Here is a 22,176-nt window from a genome sequence, read left to right as displayed (position 1 = left end):
ATATATAGCAGAATACACTCGTCACAGAACTTCGACCAAAACAAAGTAAAGAAAGGAAAAGCAGCACGAGTCCGCATTATGCGTTACCACCAACAAGCTGAATAGTCCTCTTGTCCCTCTCCCCAGCAATCCTCACAGCACCCTCAGACTCCAGCGCCCTCACAACCTCGTTGAACTCCGAAGCTTCGACCCCAACCGAGCTCTGCTTCGCCAGCTCGCGCTGTAGTTCCGTCCACTTGACGGCCCGAGCACCCCCTGCACCCATTTCAGACGCAAGCCGCGTCACTTCGCGTTTCAGGTCCGCACGCGCACGGCGCTGTCCGGCTCCTGATCCGGTATTGATCAAGTCCATATCCAGCAAGCCAGTGGTTGGGTCAGTCGCGCTTGTGCGCAGAGCCTCGCGCATAAGTCGACAGGCTTCCTTTACGTCTTCCAGCTCCACGAGCTGGGAGAAACGCATACGCGCGTGTGCTTCTGACAGCCGAATCATGCTCTCTAGTTGACGGGTAGTGGCGGTGATACGACGTTCTGAAGAGCGCGCGTCTGCACCTAGTTTGCGAAGGGCAACGTATTCGGTGACTAGTTCGTTTCCAGCTTCTTCGGTGAGGCGGGGCTGGATTTTTGTACGTGCATAAGAAATGTATGCAGTCAATGTTTCGACGGGCTACGATCAAGGCGATGAGACGGGTGCGCATGACTAGTAAGGTACAACACGTACAATAATATCCGTGGCAGCGCTTTCCGGCTTGTCCTCCAAATACATCCCGACCAAGTGCTGAGCAAGACGTCGGTCAGTCGATTCGTCAATATTATCGAGCACCAGATAGACCAAGTCAAAACGAGAGATAAGAGTAGGGGGTAGATCGATATTTCGGGTAATTGGCCATTTGGGGTTGTATTTACTCTGAACCGGGTTGGCTGCGGCGAGAATAGATGTACGTGCGTTGAGGGTGGTGATGATGCCAGCTTTTGCGATGGAAACTGTTTGTTGTTCCTGGAGAATCAAGTTAGAGAGCGCACAACCCCAAGTTCCAAGAAATATACCATGACTTCGTGTAACACACTTCGGGTGGCATCCGACATCTTGTCGAACTCATCGATGCAGCACACACCACCATCACTGAGCACGAGCGCACCACTAGACAAAGCATATCAGTATCACAAGAATACCAACTGGGTTTCGAACATACCTCTCCAAGACCAGCTGCTTCGAGTCTGGATCACGGGTGACATATGCAGTCAGACCGACAGCCGAGGAACCCTTCCCGGAGGTATAGACGCCACGAGGTGCAATCTTGTGCACATACTATGTGTATTGTTAGAAAGCAAAAATAATCGCATTACAAGGGGGGACATACCTGCAAAATCTGACTCTTACTGGTACCAGGATCACCGACGAGTAATACATTGATGTCTCCTCGATAACGAGGACCACCTCCACCTCCACCATTCGCGACGCTCTTATTTGTCCCACCAAACAACTGCATTTTCAAGTTAGAAGCCGTTCGAACGGTACTGGTAATCCCAACTTACCTGTAACAATATTCCCTTTTTCACGTCTTCCAACTCCCAAATACTGGGCGCCAGAGACCTGGCCAACAGCTCGTACACGTCCGGCCGCTGGCTAATTTCTTTCAGAGTAGCCTCCATCTGTTTGGCGCGGGTCTCTTCTTCTTCCTCGTCCTGCCTCTCGGCATCAACGGTCAACGCAACATCATCTTCGTCCTCTCCGCCTACACCCATTGCTCCGACTCGACGATCTCCGTCTTCTCTCGTGCTGGCGTCGAGCCCCAAGCGATTGGGTGCACCTCTCTGAATATGAAGCACATCCAAATATGTCCTGAACAAAGCCTTGACAGCCCTCTGCCTTGGGTTGGACCGAACGGGCACAGCTCTGAATATGCCAGTCACGATAACGCGGTCACCGGGTTTGCCGATATCCACTAATTCGTCGTAGCATGCCAACGAAACGGTATGAGGAGTCTGACCAGCTGGTACGACATCAGGCGTCTCTTGAAGCCGGACGACCTGTCGATCTGCGAATGAGCTCCGGTTGTGGATGAGAACCATGCTGCCTGGCGAGGCGCAGACTTGTCGAGGGCAACGATCGGGTTCGCTAATACGACCTCGGTCAATCTGGACTTGCATAGTATGATGGCAAATCACGCAACGGAAAAACGCTTTTTTACACAAATGTGAGAATGAGTTACAAACCGATCTGGATACAACTCACCTTCTGACATGTCCGGGATGATGGGTGTGGCACGAATGACGAGACCTTTGATAGCCACGAGTTTATCGGTATCACTCGGATTGAGTTCTCGCATGTTCACGACATCGTCGCTGATAAATGGTCTGACTCTGTAGGCCACGTCGAGATGTTCTCTGTCGGTATCCATTCCCTCTGTCTGGACCAATTCTTCGAGTGCATCAGCCAAGCATTGATCGAGCATCGGGACTACTTCTTCAGGGAATTTAACGAGCGCATTATGCAGCTTCTTCGTAGGCGCATAGGCTTGCAAGTCGATGAGATCGAGATTGAGTATATATTGATCCGTTATAAGCATAGTCTTGAGGTAGCCTTGATATACTAGCCTCTCTCCATCAGCTGGACGGGCGACAACCTGAGTAGGGACGCGTCTCTCCCTATCAAATACGGTGCGATACTTGGCCTTGAAGTTGCGCAAAAAGTCGGAGAATGCTTGGAAGACTTCACGGTGGGTAAATGTACTTCCCCATGCGAGACGTTCGACGGTATCATCTGCTGAAGGGAGTTCCTGAGCTGAGAGCGTGGGGTGGGTTGGCGCGGCTGAACTGCTTGGGAACGCAATGCGGTCTTCACCACCGGGCGTGGAGGGCGGCATATTTGAATGGGCACGTCGAAAATTGTTTCGTACGGCGGAGGATCGCAGATCTGCTCGGGGACGGACAGAGCGAGGTGTTGGTCCCCCAGAGGGTGGGTCCGATCTATTGAATGTGTGAATACTCATTCGAGCCAATGGAAAGAAAACATACGAGGGTCTGAACAAGCGCCTGGGTGTTTCTGGCTGACGCATGGGCGAGGAAGAGCCTTCTGGGAAGGCTAGAGGGGAGCTCGCTATTAATCATATGGATTAGTTTCTGACCGGTCGAATATAAATATATGGATTTACCATCATTAAAACGGATGGAACCAGGAGTAGCGCCGCCGGGAGTAGAAGGATTGAACAAAGGGCGTCTGGATGCGCGTGGAGTGCCATCATCAGAGGGGGGAAACGCGAGAGGAGAGCTCATTGTCGCGACTGTTGTGGCCAAGTTCAAATCCACACGCGTCAAGTTGGATGCGTGTGGTTTAGTCAGCACGATAAGATAAACAGCTGATCTGATGAATTGGCAATGAAATTTCGCTCATGCCCGACGTTGATCTTGGTACACAGGTCTTTGACCTCGTCTTTAATCCTAAGCATGATATTGTTTATGCTGGGCTACTCAGTGGGCATGTGAAGGCATTTTCATACGACAACGACGGCTCTTGCACCCCCAAATTTGATATCAGACCCACGAAAAAGACCATAAGGTCTCTGGCCACCGACTCTGAGGGGCAGGAATTATACAGTGTCTCAAAAGACAGGTCAATTCAGTAAGTATGTTATACTATGAGAATTTTTGCGCTGATAGATAGACAGAAAGTGTCATTGATACCTCAACAGGGAAAGTCGTACGTGAGCAGGCGCGAACTCATGAGTATGTACTCTTTCCCTTGGTCAGCGCTCTGGATGCTAACCTTTGATCACAGGTCAGCGATCAACCGCGTTACACATCTCATGTCTATGCTGGCTACGGGAGATGATAGTGGCGTAGTCAAGGTCTGACCCCTGATTCACTCGTTGCACCACCCGCTCACCGAGGTTCCAGCTATGGGATCCTCGTCAACTATCACCAATCAGATCATATACCCATCATTTCGACTATATATCTGACTTTTTATGGCTTCAAGATAAGAAACAACTCGCTATAACAAGGTATTTTACACATAACCGACCTGCCGCGCTTAGACACCATTGATGACATGTACATTACACTCAGCGGCGACGGAACGCTCTCCATTATCGACGTCCGCTCCAGTAAAGTAGAGCCTTTTGCTCACTCTGAAGACCAAGAAGACGAACTATTGTCCATTGTCAGCATCAAAGAGTATGTCTTCTCTTCCATTTCCCGATTAAAACTGACAACGGGGCGCATAGCGGCAAAAAAGTTGCAGTTGGCACTCAAACGGGAATTATAAGCATTTGGAATAGGAGCAGCGGCTGGGGAGATTGTGTCGATCGGTTAAAGGGGTAACATCGATCCCTCTAGCCGCATTTATAGCCAAATAACGCAAACCTATAGACATCCACACTCTGTTGACGCACTCGCTGCGCTTTCCGAGGACGTGATCGTGACCGGTTCATCAGACGGACTGGTCCGAGTCGTTCAAGTCCTACCAAACAAATTATTGGGCGTCATCGCAGGTGAGCGTACCAACCTTCCGTCCGTTGACATAAAATCACTAATCATACGATAGATCACGGCACCTTTCCCATTGAACGCCTACGAACTGACCGTAATGGTGCTTGGCTCGGCTCGGCTTCCCATGATAATATTCTCAAGATGACAGATGTCAGGGACGCATTGGTCGATTCGGACGAGGAAGATTCTTCAGACCAGGAAGGAAGTGAAGAGTCGGATGTGGGAACAGGGGAGGGAAACCTGGAGGACGATAGTGACTCGAGCTCCGAGCCTGGCGCCAGGGGTAATGTCATGGAAGTGACCGAAGAGGGGGAAGGCGCTGACTCGGATGAGGATGACTCAGAGTCAAACTCTTCAGAGACCCATGTCATTCAACCCGATTCGGACTCTGAGCCCCATCCCCCGCCAGAAACTACTTTGTCCAGGAAAAGGAAGAAAGAAAATCAACCCGAGGCAGGAAATAAGAAGGGAAAGGTGGACACGGGGTTTTTTGACGAACTGTAGCTCGCATAATGTGGTGGGCTAACGCTGGAAATGGGATGGTATATTTACAAGCTCAAGTTCATGACAAAATCCGATAATTAACTGCAATGTCTTCTATGTGTGCCTCGCTCCCATCAACTCAGATGGTCTCTGTTAATTTGGTAGATATGTGTATGCTACTAACTGGCTTCCGGCCTTTTTGCAACCAGGGCGCTCGCCTAGTAGCTCAAGCAAGTCATTCAGAAAATTGCCAATACAGACCGGTGCAACCCAAATGCCAGCATACATGTGAGTCACTGTGGATTCTATCACATGCAACAAATGCCCAATCTTTTTGATTATGAGAACAGGCGACGGAATGAAAGTTCACTTAAATAGCTAGAAATTGGTTCTCATTGTAAAGCCTATCCACTCGGGAGCTCACTCGTATTTCGCACTACACTCTGTTTGTCACCCATGACAGTTCTTACTCCAGCTCCCGAACAGCCATCACTCAAGGTCTTTGGGATCCCCGAATTGGCTCATTTAATCTGTTCTGGTCTTCAAAGGCGCGATAATGCTGGCCTTATGCGCGTCTGTCGCCGGCCTTTCTGCTACGTCCTACCTTTTGTGTGGGAAGAAGTCGACGAGGCTAATGCTTTAGTTTCTATGATACCTGGAGGTGGTATTATTACCTATGAGTCTGAGCTGTCCCCATATGTGGTTAGTAGTCGATATAGGAATATTCAGCACCGATAGACCCCTCATACCATCACCTATAGGTCATGCAACTGCCCAGTGCGCTGGAGCTATCACGGTTTAACATCTATGCCCCTCATGTCAGACGCTTTACTCCTTGCGCCTTGCACATCGACCAGTATGAGGGATGGGAAAGATTCCTTGCTTGCACACAGTCTATAGATCTACTTCCAAACCTGGAAGCGCTCTATCTTCCTGTAGATGATTACAATTGGGATAGACACCCGGACAGAATACAAGCCGAATCAGCGAATTGGGTTACCGCATTCTTGTCCGCCTCCCTGCGGACGTTGAGGATGATTCCTTCACAAGCTACAGATCCAATCCCAATTCCGAAAAAACACTGGCTGGGCTTTAATTCGACCAACAATCTCATGGCTACCATTTCGCAGAGATGCCCGCAGCTATCCTCACTGGAAATCTTTCCTGATCCTCATTCTTGGAAGGTTCAGTTCGAGGTCCCGCTCTCTCAAGAAGTTTCGTTCTCGCACGATTCGCCTCAATTTTATTTGAATCTAGTTGGCCTCAGTAATTTGTCTTACTTGTCGATTTCCCGGGCTATTTTGAGTGAAAGGGCTCTTGTCGCTATCTCGACTCTTCATAACCTCCAATCTCTACGTGTTTTGGGTCATCACCCTGACAATGAGATATACTGCGATGATCTGCAGATACCTATTGACGGGTTTCCGGTTCTCGGGAACCTAGAACTTTGCCACTTGGACTGGAACACTATGGTCAACATATGTAAATCAAGGCCAATCGTTTCCTGCCTCAATTCTATGGCTATTACATATCCAACTCGCGAGGATAGTAGTCATATCCATGAGCAATCTGTGGGTTTATCGCACGCCATTTCCTATCTAGCAGCCAACGGTGCTACTATCACTACACTATTAGTAAAAAATCGCCTCCCTCAGCACTTCGCACCGGAAGCGCTTCAATTCTGGAAGCGTCTTCCGTTGACTAGCGTCCATTTAGAAATGAGGGTACCCCTTGATAATGAGCTCGAAGCCTTTTGCGCTCTCCTATCGTCTATGCCTCTCTTGGAAGATCTTAAACTGTATACATCATACGAGTCTTTTGATCTGAGCATGCTGAAGATCATTGTTGAACTTTTACCTCGTCTTCGCTCTCTACGGATCCCAGTCGAGTGGAAGCAGATCATAACACTCACGGAGGCGGATTTTGCACTATCCCGGTCGCAAAATGCGAATCCACTCCATATAAGGAGCGACTTTTATCTTCCCGATCCAAAGCAGGAAAACGCCGAACGAGTTGCCAGGTGATTGCTAGTACTTTGAACAGCTCAGAAACATAGAAACTTACCATATAATTTACTTCAGATTTCTCTTCTCCATACACCCTAAATCCCCTGTTGTGTGCGTGGCCGATCGGCCGATTTTCTATCATTATGACGAGGGATACATCGATCAAACACCGAAGGACATGATCAACTTGGAATTATGGCAACTTCTGTTTCAATAGTGCCTGGATGTCATTTACTTACTTTAGAGAGAATTCAATCCATAAAGCTTAATTACGCAGTTGCATGTGCTGTGCGAAACCCAATAAAAGAGGGGCCACAGAGCCCGATGGTTTGTATCTATATACAAGATACCCATATATCTCCTATACCGCAAGACATATTAAACAAATGTGCCGTCTTAGATCTCACAGCTATCTCAAAATGCTCAAATTATCTATTGGGAGATGGATCGGTCGACCCTATTATGCTCAATAACTAACTCTAGCCCAATCTTGGCACTTACGGAAGCTCATTGTAATAAATGCGATTGGTACTGTGAGCTCGTTCGAGATCATTAGTAAAGAACTTTCGAGTCAAATAGGCTGAGCGCCAGTATTAATTGGGTGTATGCGCTTGGCCTATAGGAGAACACCACAGGGCAGCGATGTCTGAACCTGATGAGTTTCCCCGTGTTGGGTCAAATAAGCCGCAGGCTCCACTCCTGGTGGTTCCCTTCTGTCAATTCTTTTAAGTTTCAGCCTTGCGACCATACTCCCCCAAGAACCCAAAGACTTTGCAACTTGCCCCTTTTCCGCTTTATATTGTGTCGGTCACATATGCCATATATGAACAAAAAGAGAAGATAATATAAAAGAATGCCAGGATCAGACACCAATTGAATACACCAGTACAAGACAGTAAAGATTGAGAATAACCGTGAACCGATAAGGTGCACTTTTTCCTAGGAACATACATTTTATACATTGTCTTGATCCCGGATATTAAGCATCAATATTGAATATCCGCACCCTGAGCAAGTATGAAAATATATTTAAAGTGTACGAAAGTGAGACCCAAAATATTACGCGTAACAATAGGAGCTATCACGTCGTTAAGGGCAAAAGAGTCATGCAACTGTTGACTTCACAACAACCTATATTTATCTGCGCCTAGAATGTAACTTAGCAATGTATTACGGATGGGCCATCGGCAGGGAATGGAAAGGAAAAAGTAGCAGTTGGACTCATTATACATATAATACCACAGTTGAAAAACCCGCGGGAGAAACATGGCGCAATCAATGGCTATAGAACGTATTTACAATAAACTAATCTGGTCAAACGCATGAGTGAGATGAGTCATTCGGAATCCCCTATTATACGACGTGAGTGACTATGTTTTCAAATTTGTTTGCTGAGAACCAACTTCCAGAACGTTTCCTGGGAGACCGTCCAGGTAGCTATATACCTATGGTCTTCACTCTATTATGATTGCCTCTGTATCCTGTTCACTCCAAGCTCATATTTTGCCTTACATTCCCTGATTCTCCATGGTAGGCTTCACTGCTACCGAGCATCCATCGCTGAAGGTCTTCGGAATCCCAGAGCTAGCTCATCTAATCTGCTCTACCATTCGAAAGCGTGACAATGTTAGCCTTATGGGCGTCTGTCGCCAGATTTTTCACAGTGTCATACCTTTTGTATGGGAAGAAGTCGATGAGGCTAATGCCTTGATGTCTATGATACCTGGGGGTGGCATTGTGACCTACAATTCTGACTTGTTGACGTATGCGGTTGGTGAGCAAAGCAAAAAAGCTTTGCATCTTCTAATACAAGCACTTGTAGGTTATGCAGCTGCCTAGCTCACTGGAACTATCGCGATTCAACATATACGCCCCTCACATAAAACGACTTACTCCTTCAGCCTTATATGTTGACAGATGCGAAGGTTGGGAAGGGTTTCTTGCTTGCACTCGATCTGTAGACCTACTCCCAAACCTAGAAGCGCTTCATCTTCCTGTCCCTCGTTATAGTGAGCACATAATTGACCCAGATAACACTCGGATCGACTCGGCGAATTGGGTCATGGCTTTCTTGTCTACCTCAGTGCAGAAACTGGTGCTGGTGCCCCCGGAAACCGAATTTTTAATGCAAGGCACATATTGGCTCGATTTTGATACGACCAATCGTATTATGGACCTTGCTTCGCAGAAATGCCCCCGTCTATGCCTCTTGAGTATTTTCCCTGCAGAGGTCAAGGGTGTGATATCTCGAAACTCGATCGCGTCATCCTTCGAACAGGTTCTATTCCTACCCGACGCACTCCAAATTCATTCGAGCATACTTCGTCTCCATAGCTTGTCCTCCTTGTCTACGTCGCCAGCTATCTTGAGTACCAGAGCGCTTGCTGCTCTTTCAAGCCTTCCCAACCTCAAATCTCTTTGTGTATCTGGCCAAGAGTCCAATGTCGAAGTCTACTGTGATGGCTTGCAGATACCAATAGACGGCTTTCCGGCTCTGACGAATCTGGAACTCCACCAGCTAACTTGGGAAACAATCCTGAACTTGTGCAAGTCCAAACCAATTGTTACCGGCTTACATTCTATGACTGTTTCAGCTCCTAACCAGGCGCTGGGCAGTGATCTTCATGTGAGCCATGCAAGTTTCTCGGATATCGTTCCCTTGCTGGTGGCCAACAAGTCCAGTATCACTACCCTAAATTTACACGACTACTGGTATCGACTTGTTTCACCCGAATCACTTACTTCCTGGAAGCATCTTCCATTGCTCAGTCTTCATTTGGGATGGTCCATATCTTTTGAATACAAGTTCGAAGAATTCAGCCGATTTCTATTGTGCCTCCCTTTCTTGGAAGAGCTCAAGTTGAATATGACACAAGAGCCCCTCGACCTTGAAAAATTGAAGGCAATCGTTGATCTTTTGCCTCACCTTCGCCGTCTATGGATCCCAGTCGAATGGAGATTGGTTACCATGCTCACCGAAACAGACTTTGTACCATCTCAATCACAAAGTACGATTCTGCTTCATATATGGAGTGACTTCTATCTACCCGATCCACAACAAGAAAACGCTGAGCAGCTGGCTAGGTGATTACTATTTCTCTTTCCAGCTTCTTGGCGTCAAGATTTATCAGTTATTGTCTATAGACTTCTATTCAACCTACGTCCGAGATCTTCCGTTGTTTGCGAGTCGCATCAGCTGTGTTTCTATGATTATAATCTCGGCGAATACATAGACGAGAAGGCGAAGGACATGATCAACTCAGAGTTAAATCACTTTATGCTCCGATAGCATCGGTACGTCGCTCACGTTCAACCAGGTAAAGAGCTCCAAGCTGACCTCTTGTGTCTATTCAGAGCTTTATCAAAAAACCGAGCCCACTTTAAGGCACAGAACAGAAGGGGAGGGCGAATAGAAAAAAATTGCTTGTATCAATGATTTATACCCATATACTGAATACTAGTATACCTATTCTTTCCGAACTTCGACAATATCGAATCAGACTCGACGCGACTGCGGTGTTTGTGCCAGCTTATAATCAACAGCTTGAGCGCATATGGTCACTGGAATACATTCAAGCGACCCAAAGATATCGGTCGTTAGGCAGGAAATGCATGTCGAATAGAGTTAAATTACGTCAATAACGGCATTTGGACGAAATGAATAGAGTATAGCCTGAAGTTTTAACAGGGACGCAGAATTCAAGAATCCCAAGTGGGAAAAGGCTCCGTAACCAACAGTTGCAGGTTCGCTATATGCTATATGCTGAATAACGCATAATAAATCAAAAAGCGCTGGCGAAAACGTTTTAATGCAGGTTTGAGCCCAACAGAGAGAGAGAGCTTTTGTCATGTCCATCCAAATCAGGTAGAATTCACTGATTGACAGACCCATCTCATGCCGAATGGCCAAAAGGGGTGAAATTCGAGTCGGCTTCTTGTGCATAGCCTAACAGCTCAAGCGGTCCGTTTTTATCACTTCCCACGTCGGTTAGCTAGGTGATATCAGCAGTTGAAACAGTAGTTCCATCAGCAGTCGGTAAACAAACCTTGGCTTCCCTGTGCAATTGGAAAGATATAGACAGCACCGTAACACACTGCTCGAATTGGTGCGAGTCTACCTCTTATGAGTCTAAAAGGAACCCGAGTGAGATTAGCAGCCGCAAGAATCGAGAAAATCTTCCGGATATGTATGGGGATCGTATGCATGCATAGAGATGAACCTGAGAAGCAATTTAGCCAAAAGGGGTGCCAGCATAAATGAGGACAAATTAAGGGATCTAATGTGACGAAATGAATTAGCGCCGGCAGGGAAACATTTCCTCGTGTATCAACTTCCAACGACGACACAGGGAGGGGTGTTCCCAATTGCCTGTATTCTACCACCAACACGTTCCTCCGACTATCGCTCTCTCTATTCTTCACGTTCGTTTCCAAGTGAGTCGTCTGCGCGCTGGCGTTGCGCCCATATGCTGATCGTAGTCAAGACTTTCAGACGACCTTGCACGCCTGACGCGACTTGTTGATTTCATAATCTCGGCTCTACGTTGCTTCAACTAATTCTTTCGCACTTATTCTCGTCATGTCGGTAACTCCCAAACCCCCACGGAATTCCCCTGTGGTTACCCAGAAATCCGAGCTGTCTGTTCAAGACACGTCTCTCGCGTTTTCAGACCGCTCATTACGTTCGATGCACTCTGCTCCGTCCCTAGTGTCCGGAGCTTCGACTTCGTTTGCATCTTCCGTGCTCTCTACCTCGACTTTAAATCTCAACGTGCATAGCATTCCACTACGACACCCCCATCTGTACATTGTTGATGAAAGCACAGACCAACATGAACATGACCAGCAGTTCAACGACAACAAAGAAAATCGCCATGCGTCCTTTCCCCCTCCTCCGAACATTACCATCACCGACTCTCCTGAGCGACCACGGCTTAAGCGAATGGAGTCGGAAAGAACCGTTGCAGGCTCTCTACGGCTCCCTGATCCCTCGCAAGGTGGCTCCGACTCGGACGGACATCTCTCCTGGAGAGTCAGCGAATACGGCGTTCTGTCCGACCCATGCGAGGAGGAAATGGCCAGCTCGGACGCAGACTCCGTGTCCGGATCAACAGACGAGCTTCGTCGCACTCTCTTTTACCGTCCAAGCACGGACCCCATACAAGTCCGTTTCCAACCGGAAGATCGAGAACTGGAGGCGGCCTTGAGCGCAGGTTCGACGTCCAATGCGAGTTTGTTGCAGTCAGATGTCCCCGTCGGCAATCGACAACATCAACCGGTTCTCCCTGAACTAGAGCTTCAGCCCGAACCTAAATCGTCCAGTCCCCCCGTCCGCCCCCAACGACCGCCTTCGCTTAATTTGTCCGATGCGCAGGAACACAAGCCTTCTCTCAAAACCGTGGACGTTGATGCTGTCCGGCGCCGGTCTGTCCAACAGGCGCAGCCTCATTCCAGAAGGAGTTCCCGCGATCGCTTGAGCATGTTGCTAGGCATCAACACGGCGAGCCCTAGGACTTCACTACAGGGTGGGCGACCGAGTTTCCAGGCGCACAATCCCAGTCAATCGCACTCATCCAATAATACGGGAAATAGCCAGCCGGCAAGCGTAGGGGATGCGATTTGGAAAGGCAAAGAGCGGATGGTCGAATCCAGTAGTCCCATATCAGAGACCTGGGTACACGTTGGGGCGGAATCGGCTATTGAATTGGGTCGCGGGATGGGGGTTCATTCAGCGCTTGAACTAGGGAATGGCAGGGACATCGGAGCAAGTTCAGCCATCAATCTTGCTGCATCTGCATCTGGCAGCCGCCCTCGTGCACGTACCTTTTCTTCCCATTCCCGCGCAAGAACGATATCCTCCACGCATTCGCAAAATGCCGCGGAAATGTGCCGGTCGGTTTGGGAAGACGACGAAACACAGGAGCTCAGGAGAGGATGGGGACTGGTCAGGCGATGGTTAGGCGAAGATCCCAGCGGTACGTTTTTGTTTACTTGTAGTGTGTTTTTCGTTCGAGTGCTGGATACAAGGATGGATGGGTTTCGAGGTGTACACATCAGAGGATGAGAGGCCAGGAGGTGGAAGACAGCATCCATCCCATCTGCTTTTATCTCATCGAGATTTGAGCGCCTGACACGCAATGATGACGATCATGCGCTCCGTCTGATAAAAATGGCTAGCGTTGGCAACTCTTCGCGTCGGTTCGTACCTCGTTCGGGTCATCGGCTGAAATTTCATGCTTCGCGAAGCTGCGTTGTCTCATTCGAGCATCCGTTCTCCTAAGCTTTTTTCATCGTACCGTACCATATTCTGCTGGTTGCTCGAGGTCTTATCCTAGGAACATGGGATTATTGACATTCTTAACGTTTATTCAACCTCGCATTTTATTTCAAATATTTCCACTTTTGGACTTCGAACTTCGTTCTTATCGGCCGCTGATTTTCAGACTTTCTGCAGCAGGACCCAGCTCTACCCCCGGCCCCAAAAAAGGGCACGCGCCTAAATCTCTTTCCCTTGCGTCTACCATCAATGCGTTTCGTACGCCCTCGACAATCAGCTCGACGATTAATGCCTTTCGTGCGCCGACACCGATGAGCCCGCTGTTTGGTGAAGGAGGGTTGATGGGCAGGGACGTGGGCAATGCTAGTTTCGCGACCGCAAAGGAGAGCCTATCTAGCGCATTGTCCGGGGATGATTACGCGACTCCAGGATCAGTCATGACAACCCACGAAACCGGCACGAGCAGGCTGAGCTTTCATAGTTTCAGCAATACTTCCAAGCGTACCAGCCGGTCTGGCTTGCCTAGCGCCCCGGTGTCGAACGAGAACGGGGAAGGCGCGTCTTCATCTTTAACTGTACCTGCACAATACACTGTTCGTCCTCTGTCTCGAGCTTCTGTCCAGTCCTCTTTTGATGGCCATCCGGCACCCGAACCTGAATCTCCAACAATCACTGCCAAAAAGTTGAGACCGAGGTCTGGAACACTGGAGGTGCCGGAGATGCCTACCAAGTCATCAAGAAACCTATTTGCCGAGTCAGGCTCGAGCTTAAAACTTGAGCTAAAACCAGGAGCGAGCAAACCGGTCCCACGAGATTTCTTACGACCGGGAGCGCATACAGCGGCATTACCATCCCCGCCTTCCAGTCCCGACGATCCTCTTCAGGACGTTCAAGGCTCTTCATTCCACCCCGCCGCGACCTCTACTGTGAGGTCCCGCGCTCCAGTCCCCAGGTCGCTGAGTAGCACTGCTTTTGGATCTTTGCATGGTCGGCTGGGAAGCCCTTTACGAAGCGCTACAATGGGCGAAGAAGGTTGGGCTCCAATGAGCCCCTTTATGAGTCCTCATTCGAGCCCTCAAGCAGCTGGACCACCGAGTCCAGGCTGGAGCCCCATCAGCCCTCTCCCTTCGAGCCCGCTCCGAACGCCGGGCAGTCCATTGCTCAGTCCTGGCGCCGGCCCCGCCAGTCCGCTACCTCTCAACATGATGGATCGCACGTATCGTTCGGACGTTCGCCCAATGTCCGAGTACACCGAATCCTCGTACTGGCCTTCGGTCAGTAACCGCGACTCGTCGAACACGGGCGGAACGGGTTGGAGACGTGATTCGGCGACGGCGCGAAAGCGTGAGAGCGATGGAACGTTTGCTGGGCAACAGAGTATCACCTACCAACCTTTACTGGCACCACCACCTAGAACAAAGACCGTACGAATTGTGGAAGCCGGGCCGTCTACCGATCGACAGATGCGAGCCCAGCCAAGGCCAACCTTCCCGCCGTTACCTCCCTCGACTCCAATGTCGAACCCCAGACCGAGCTCGCTATTCAAAAGCATGCCTGGCAGCGGAGCGTATATTGGTTCCAAGATGCGACTCAAGCGGAAAGAAGCCGTCGGAGCTGGACCGTCTGCGCGCGCGTGGTTCATGATCGGATTTATCCTAGGTCCTTGGTGCTGGGTGATTGGCGGATGGATGGTCCAGCAAGGTCGACCCATGGCTACGTTGGATATTGAAAAGGGCGGGAGGGGCTTTGAGGACGCGCAGTGGGTCAAGCGGTGTAGGATTGCGAGCATTGCGAGCGGAGCGGTGGTGTTTTCTGCTGCGTTGGTGGCTGTTGTGTGGGCTGCTGTTGGAGCCCGTTAAGATTTATTTGATTTGAATGACTGTTTTTGGATGACTTGGGTGTTATATATGTAGTATGCTGTATTGGACGTCCGTATCTAATGTGCTTGTTTGTTTTTTTCTTTCACAATTTCGGTTTGATGAAATAACGGGACGAAGAATGTTTGGTGCTGAAGTAACTGATTTTTTATAAGTCATGAGCGACATTGTTTCAGCCATCTTATACTTTAGGTGTTATGCTTATAATTGCAAGTCATCATCGAACTTGGTCTTTAAAAGCAGGGGTGCTGGACTGTCAAAAAGTGTGCACCTAGGCCAAGAGGACGCATTTATAACGGACCTGATGGGAACCCAGCCCACGGTATAGATAATACAAGCAGACCCACAACTATGGAACTTGCGCTCTGATTACCTCTACACTCCCATTCTGGATACATGCATACAATTCGCTCTTATTCTACACTCGGTGTATCATCGCCAGAGTTATCCCGCAATACCTTGGCGACCTTGGCCGACGATGCGCTGTAAATCAAGAGCTGTCAGCGCCCCCATAGCCACCAGTGCTCGGAGAAGCTCCAAGAGCCTTTCCCGCATACGACCGTCCAAAAATTGGTAGACGCGAGCGACGGCGCCAACAACGATGCGAGTCACTGCACAGAGTGTGCCGGCACTCAGTCCGGCCGCGATAGCAGGAAGGAAGACTCCTGTTGCTCCTATAGATTGCATTATGGAGAACAGGCTTCCGGCGGGAACAGCTGCACCGTAAAACACGCTTTGTATTGCCGCTGCGAGTGAGCCTGTCAAATACATAGCAATGCGTTAGCCTGTGTCAAGTGCGAGACAGTTATATGTACGAGGGAGATCGCATATAATGACACAGCAAGTGGCTTGCTCAAGATGCCAATGAACGGGAGCTGTATTGGTGTGTCCGGGATACCTACCTGCCGCAACTCCTGAGGCCGTGAATCCAAGGAAGGGAGGGGTGACCATGACTATTATGGTGGTTGTGGTGGCACTAAAGATCGCAAATTTTGCTGCACTGACAAGTGCTGGTTACGCGTCAGTATTCTTGCTTCCAACGACAATACAAGTGCTCTACACTCACTCCTATGAATCCACGGTCGCTCCATTTCGTGAGTGCTGGAGTGATTCGAAGATGGGGATGTAAACCTCTGTGCACGCGAATTCACGCTCTTTAAAAACCATCTCTGGGGTGACTATGGTCAGCTAGTTTTCCGAGAATACATCCGCGACCGGGATTCGTTGTGACCGTGGTATGTTATGATAGGAATACCATAACCAAATCTAGACGCATATCATTACTGAGGAATGATTGAAGGACACACAACACGTGTAGGGGGCCCTAGCCACGAAGTCAACTTGTGGCGGAGTTGCCACATAATCCCGTCGTTTCGTGGCCTCTTACACAAGCTCCAACTCATAGACGACCATGGTATATGCGCGTGGCGATTTCTTCGAGACTGAGTAGATGTATTGAAATCTGCTAAACACAACCAAGTTCAAGTCGTTATCCCAAGCCCCGTGAAGCGGGGTGGATTAGGTCGATTTTTACCCAATATATGTACAGCCAAATATGTGCAAGCATAACTATGCCAGAATCCGCTTTGACCCCACGAATATAAATTCTGAGATTTCCGTCTTGGATCCGACATATAAACTTGCCCTTTTAATCTTCTCGTCTTCTTAGCTTACGACAAATGCGTTCATTGCCTGGCACGCCAAGCATTCGCGGAGGCAAACTATGGCAATCCATGATAATACTCATTCGCCCATAAGCCTACAAGTTATCAACTTATGCATATATACCTAAACCATTTCCTGACTCAGAAGTTTAAGGTTTCGAACTTTGCCTTACCAACACGGGCGTGATATACTTTTAAACGTTTTCTTGAAATCGGGAGCTGAAGTGAATCTACCAAACAATTTTAATTAATAACTAGAATAGGTATGCGCAGTACTTCTATGTTTGTAAACGATGGACCTTTCTATATACAGCTCGTGCTCTGAGCTCAGTTGCCCGCAAATTTCATTCATCGTTGCGCCTCATGATCTTTAGAAGAGTCAAGAAGGCACCGAATCTCAATGATAGTATACGACGACACCTACCCGTTTGCATCCAAATAGATATGATGGGAGCCAGATCTGAGGTGTGGATGATGCACGCCAATCCATATGCGGCGTAACGCCACCTCAATCCCACTTTGGTTTCAGTTTACGCTTACTCGGTCAAAATTCAATTCTCTTATAGACATACACGATCAAATTTCATTCCACATTTGGTATCCCAATAGGGCATTTAAGCCCTAACTCCCCGTCGGTTTTGCCCGATGATGCGCTGAAAATCTCGACTTGTTAGGGTCCCCTTGGCCACGAGTGCTCTCAGAGCTTCCAGGAGTAGCTCTCGTGTGCGACCAGATACGCCTTGGCATGCACGCGCAATCGCGTCGATGATTATCCGAGTCACTCCACAAACTGTGCCAGCACCTAATCCGGCCATAATAGCGGGAAGAAAGACCCTGTCGCTCCTATAGATTGCATGATAGCAAACAGGCTTCCGGCTGGAACAGCCGCACCATATACAGCGCTCTGTATCGCTGCTGCAAGTGAGCCTGATAAAAGCAGAGTGATATGTCAGTCTATATATCTTGTACTTGTTGCGGAGGCTATGGTGATTGTGATACGAGCCATTCAAGCTTAAATACCGGAACAAATGTAGAAGGAGAGTAATTAAGCAATCAAGGAACACTTACCAGCGGCGATGCCTGAGGCTGTAAATCCAAGGAGCGGGGTGGCGATCAGGACCCCTCCCGTGACTAAAAGCACCACAGCGGCATACTTCGCAGCAGTGGCGAGGGCTAAATACGCATCAACACCCTTGGATCCCACCGCAGGATAGCCACCGTATACTTAATTTTCTTAGACCAAGGCCAAACCATTTCCTAGTTACTAGTAGCTCGGTGAGTTCAATATGGGCTTGCTATCTATACGAGTATCGTAGCTAACGAGGTGACTGCTGTCGTTGGCCTCTGAAGTATGTGGTTGCCACTAGTCGTGCCCCGCTAAATAGTTTGCTAATTTAGCACATGCTTACTTAACTTAAATCCCTATTCCACGTATGATAGCGGGATTTCATAGGAGTTTAAGCTACTGAACAGTCTCAACATTTGGTTAGTGTGAATTTCATGTCAATTTGTGCTCGTAGCGGGATCGTGCTTCCTTGTGAGCTAAGCTTAGAAGCCCGTGAACGTATCTAGAGGTCTTTAAGCGGAAGTTAAGCTTGCGGCGAGAGTAGAGTACGTGCCCAGCAATCTTTGGCTCAAAAGCCTTTGGTGGACGCATTCAGCTGCAGCATTGCCCTCCGTCACCGCCTGCCTCGCGGCTTTCTGTCCATCTTGTTTTCCCGTACCTCCTTATCTTACTCGCAAACAATCGGTATATATGCACACTAGCTACGCGCTGAAAAGCCACCGCATGGTTTCAAGGTGCGGGCTCTGCATAGGGAACTTGAGTGATAGCCCACACCTTGCATATGAGGTTTTAGTGAAATTAAACCTTGTAGTAAGGGTTTTGATAATCGTACATACTCATCCCCGGCGAATATTAGAGCTGGTAAGTGACACTTTTAACGAATGCCCAGCATCTTTAAGGTAGACCTCACAAACGTCTGGGAGCTGACTTCCAATTTGTATGATATGCATTGTTTAAAGCAGCTGGCTAGGTAGGTTGTCACCCACTCCATGTATGACCAATGACGCCTATCAGTTTCTCTCGCTCTCCCCAGCGCTTCACATACGTACCATGCGCATTGCATCTAATTTTGTCATATATTCACAACCAAAGAACAACAATGGTGCTCGGTTGAATATCACACAAAGCGAGCTGAAGGTACATATTCGTAGAAATATTTGTTTGATTTTGCCAATACTCCGCATATAAGACAACGGATTTGATGCCCAAAGGCTTTTCAATTTAGGACTCTACATATATGTAGGACTGGTTTTTGATTTTTGTTCCATCTTATCAGTGTGGTCCATAGCCTTTCATTCTGGGTGCATTAGATGGTGTGCTGCAATTAAGAACTATAAATTCGATATCATTCTCACTAAATTGATGTTCTCCTCGCGAACCTCTACAAAATCGCAAGGTTTGGCCCTGTAATCAAGTGGGCGACGAAGCTCTGTGTGCTTCAGCAATTCTGGGACTCCTGACCAAGGTTCGACGCACAGTAGTGTTCCGCACTCAAGCTATAGTCTCGCCCTGATCCAATTCGGCGCGGAGCTCACACACTGGGGCGATGTTGTAACTTAAGTCGCTTCAAGCTCTTGAACGACGTCATTTGGAATAGTTATTATGTTAATCACTTCCATGCTCAGCGATTGCTCCCAGATTAAAATAATGACGTGGGGACTTGGATTGCTGGGGAAGGCCCCCAGACGCTGATCAATGCCTATGACGATATGTAGCTGGTACCCACCGTGGGAAGTTAATTATCCAGTGCATTCGATTTCAAAATGGCTAGTTTCATCCAGTCCGAGTTAATTGCTTTGATTGCGGCAATGGTGTACATTTTTCTATCGGAACCGGTCTACCGTCTGAAACACTTATAGTAGTATGCTGAGCAAACACTGCATTAGCACCGTAAGGATAGAAACCTACTTTGGGACAATAGGAGTCTTGCCCGGTCGGAAATGGTGAGCCGCCGGCGCAAGGTCCAAAACATGTGGCTGTACATCTGCCGTAAGGTTGTAGGCCAAACCGCACTGAACCCCCTCACGTACCACGACCATCCCCCTCATGCAGGGCGAGGCAACCGTTAGTCCTCCGCGACACCTCTCACGGCGCTCCCTACCGTCCAGCTCCAGTGTCCCTCGAAGCGGTAGCCGACTCCGGACATTACTCGGGCTGAACCAACCTCAGCCTGAGCCTCGGTCAGACTTGCATGATACGCTGTATATAGTCCCTCGTCAGGCGGCCGACGCACACGATATGAGGGTCTTTGAGAATGTAGCGAGAATGTATGAAGGTGGAAGTCGGTCTTACGATACGTGTGAGAACGGACGAGTTCTTACCCCCACGCCGGATCCTGGATGTTCGGGTGGGATGGGGATGGGCCGAGGATTATTACCACGACTCTTGGAAATGATCACCACCCCTAAGCGAAAGGGAAAGTCTAAAATTGTGTACGATATAGATGGAGAGCTACTTCCTCTGGACGGCGAGGAGGGTGAATTGATTGATGACGAGGCTTGTTTCATGGAGCCCAACGACTCCGACGGGATAGGTAAGTAGGTCAACTCCTATACGAGCTGGGATGACTGAAAATTTCATAGACCTGTTGGTCATGTTACCGCCTGAGCTGGCGCTGTACATCTTGTCACAATTGGATCTGGATTCGGTCGTCGCATGTTTAGCGGTATCACATGCTTGGCGTCGGCTTGCCTCCGACGACACAGTCTGGCGAACACTCTTTTATCGACAGTCGGGCTGGTTCGTCAACATTCCGCGACGACAGGCCCAGATACTCGCTTCCCAGACCTTGCCTGCCCAATCGTCGCAATCACGTTCCCCATCACTCCTTTCTTCGCTTGCACCCTCATCTCGACGGACCTCTGCTGAACCGACACGACCTCCCGCAAATTTGAGCCAAGGAGAGTTCTCACTCAACTGGCCAGACCTCTTCAGGCAACGACATAAGGTCGCCAGGAAATGGTATTTTGGGGCTGCCAAGTCGAACAAGCTGGCGGGCCACCTCGATAGTGTGTACTGCCTGGAACTTGACACCGCGGCAGATACCATCGTCACTGGTTCCCGAGACCGTTCCATCAAAATTTGGAGTGTACGCACTGGCGAACTCAAGGAGACATTGCAAGCCCATGAAGGAGTGTCTTGTGCCTTAAAGTGGAGCTGGCCAAGGGCTTCATGTGTTCCGGGAGTAGCGATAGGACAATCAGGGTGTGGGAACGGGCCGCTGGGTCTTGGGGAGTTAAAGCGGTCTTGAGTGGACATGCGGGTGGAGTTCTGGATTTGAGGATAGACGACAAGTGGATTGTCAGCTGGTGAGCAGCATTGTCATGATCAACGAGTTTTCTGATTCAAACGGGTACAGTTCAAAGGACACCTTCATCCGGGTCTGGGATCGCCAAACGCTTCAACAGCACTGTGTCTTGAAGGGACATGAGGGCCTGTCAACGCTGTCGGGTGTGTGCATTGTAGTTGATATTTTTGAGCCTGGCTAACATTATCATTTGTTATAGCCTTCAAGGTAACCAAGTCGTTAGTGCAAGCGGAGATGGTACTATGATTCTCTGGGATATCGAAAATGGTAGCCGCGTACGCACCTTTGCCGGCACGATAAGGGGCTCGCTTGCGTGGAGTTCAAAGTATGCATTTTCCGACCTATTCCAGATATTTCCGTTCCTGACTGGAATCACTCCACCTCATAGGACGATACAATTATTTCCGGCTCCAATGACCGTAAAATCAAAGTTTGGTCTGCCTCGACTGGGGATTGTCTGTTTACGTTACCGGGGCACGAGCTGTTGGTTCGCGCGCTGGCGTATGATTCCGTGTCGCGACGGCTTGTCAGCGCAAGTTACGATCGTACGATCAAGGTTTGGGAGTTTGGTGAAGGAAGGGTAAGTCGCACCAGATTGCAAGGTGATATCAAAAACTTATCCAATGATTAGCAGGATGGGTGGAAACTAGTCCGAGAGTTCAAGAATTTGCATGATAGTCATATTTTCGACGTCAAGTTCGATGCCACGAAAATTGTTAGGTAAGCTGTTCCTATCTATTCACCTGAATACTTGGCTAATTGTCTCCCTAGCACCTCCCATGATCAAAAAATACTGGTCCTCGACTTTGCGTACGACGTAGATGCACTCCTCTTCACCTAAGCCCCCAGCCATTGTCTCACCGCCCTGCTCGCTGTATTCTTGTGTTTCTAGCACTGTCTCGATTCTGAACACCACTCCTTGTTTCTCTAATGTATTGTTGTTAGCTGCTATCTTGTTACGCTCACTGTTCAATTTTTTGTTTACTGTATACCCCCGGGTGTTATTGC

The 22,176-nt window shown here is 48.8% G+C and overlaps 7 protein-coding genes across 7 annotated transcripts; 5 read left to right on the top strand and 2 right to left on the bottom strand.

Moving 5' to 3' along the window:
* Positions 1–76: 76 nt before the first annotated feature.
* Positions 77–3,273, bottom strand: RhiXN_11011 (DNA replication licensing factor MCM2/3/5 family pretein; the record flags this gene model as incomplete). The annotated part of the gene is made up of 9 exons (XM_043330826.1): positions 77–664; positions 719–994; positions 1,045–1,138; positions 1,191–1,306; positions 1,359–1,481; positions 1,534–2,180; positions 2,234–2,967; positions 3,016–3,097; positions 3,153–3,273. 9 exons carry the CDS (start codon positions 3,271–3,273, stop codon positions 77–79), a joined length of 2,781 nt encoding a protein of 926 aa, XP_043186171.1.
* Positions 3,274–3,389: 116 nt separating this feature from the next.
* RhiXN_11010 (WD repeat-containing protein) lies at positions 3,390–4,992 on the top strand (the record flags this gene model as incomplete). The annotated part of the gene is made up of 8 exons (XM_043330825.1): positions 3,390–3,619; positions 3,670–3,723; positions 3,776–3,845; positions 3,895–4,001; positions 4,066–4,173; positions 4,224–4,316; positions 4,369–4,490; positions 4,544–4,992. The coding sequence occupies 8 exons, from the start codon at positions 3,390–3,392 to the stop codon at positions 4,990–4,992; spliced, it is 1,233 nt and encodes a 410-aa protein (XP_043186170.1).
* Positions 4,993–5,427: 435 nt separating this feature from the next.
* RhiXN_11009 (LRR receptor-like serine/threonine-protein kinase) lies at positions 5,428–6,995 on the top strand (the record flags this gene model as incomplete). The annotated part of the gene is made up of 2 exons (XM_043330824.1): positions 5,428–5,673; positions 5,733–6,995. The coding sequence occupies 2 exons, from the start codon at positions 5,428–5,430 to the stop codon at positions 6,993–6,995; spliced, it is 1,509 nt and encodes a 502-aa protein (XP_043186169.1).
* A 1,509-nt stretch (positions 6,996–8,504) lies between these two features.
* On the top strand, positions 8,505–10,065 carry RhiXN_11008 (LRR receptor-like serine/threonine-protein kinase; the record flags this gene model as incomplete). The annotated part of the gene is made up of 2 exons (XM_043330823.1): positions 8,505–8,747; positions 8,800–10,065. The coding sequence occupies 2 exons, from the start codon at positions 8,505–8,507 to the stop codon at positions 10,063–10,065; spliced, it is 1,509 nt and encodes a 502-aa protein (XP_043186168.1).
* A 1,491-nt stretch (positions 10,066–11,556) lies between these two features.
* Positions 11,557–15,113, top strand: RhiXN_11007 (uncharacterized protein; the record flags this gene model as incomplete). The annotated part of the gene is made up of 2 exons (XM_043330822.1): positions 11,557–12,952; positions 13,432–15,113. 2 exons carry the CDS (start codon positions 11,557–11,559, stop codon positions 15,111–15,113), a joined length of 3,078 nt encoding a protein of 1,025 aa, XP_043186167.1.
* A 462-nt stretch (positions 15,114–15,575) lies between these two features.
* Positions 15,576–16,222, bottom strand: RhiXN_11006 (interferon-induced 6-16 family protein; the record flags this gene model as incomplete). The annotated part of the gene is made up of 3 exons (XM_043330821.1): positions 15,576–15,889; positions 16,034–16,141; positions 16,198–16,222. The coding sequence occupies 3 exons, from the start codon at positions 16,220–16,222 to the stop codon at positions 15,576–15,578; spliced, it is 447 nt and encodes a 148-aa protein (XP_043186166.1).
* A 3,685-nt stretch (positions 16,223–19,907) lies between these two features.
* Positions 19,908–22,009, top strand: RhiXN_11005 (F-box and WD-40 domain protein; the record flags this gene model as incomplete). The annotated part of the gene is made up of 8 exons (XM_043330820.1): positions 19,908–20,394; positions 20,444–20,949; positions 21,027–21,169; positions 21,220–21,311; positions 21,368–21,405; positions 21,557–21,748; positions 21,800–21,888; positions 21,940–22,009. The coding sequence occupies 8 exons, from the start codon at positions 19,908–19,910 to the stop codon at positions 22,007–22,009; spliced, it is 1,617 nt and encodes a 538-aa protein (XP_043186165.1).
* Between the last annotated feature and the right edge of the window lie 167 nt (positions 22,010–22,176).

Source organism: Rhizoctonia solani, chromosome 14, assembly GCF_016906535.1.
Source record: "Rhizoctonia solani chromosome 14, complete sequence".
NCBI classification, from domain to species: domain Eukaryota; kingdom Fungi; phylum Basidiomycota; class Agaricomycetes; order Cantharellales; family Ceratobasidiaceae; genus Rhizoctonia; species Rhizoctonia solani.
This window is presented reverse-complemented; position numbering and strand designations above follow the sequence as displayed.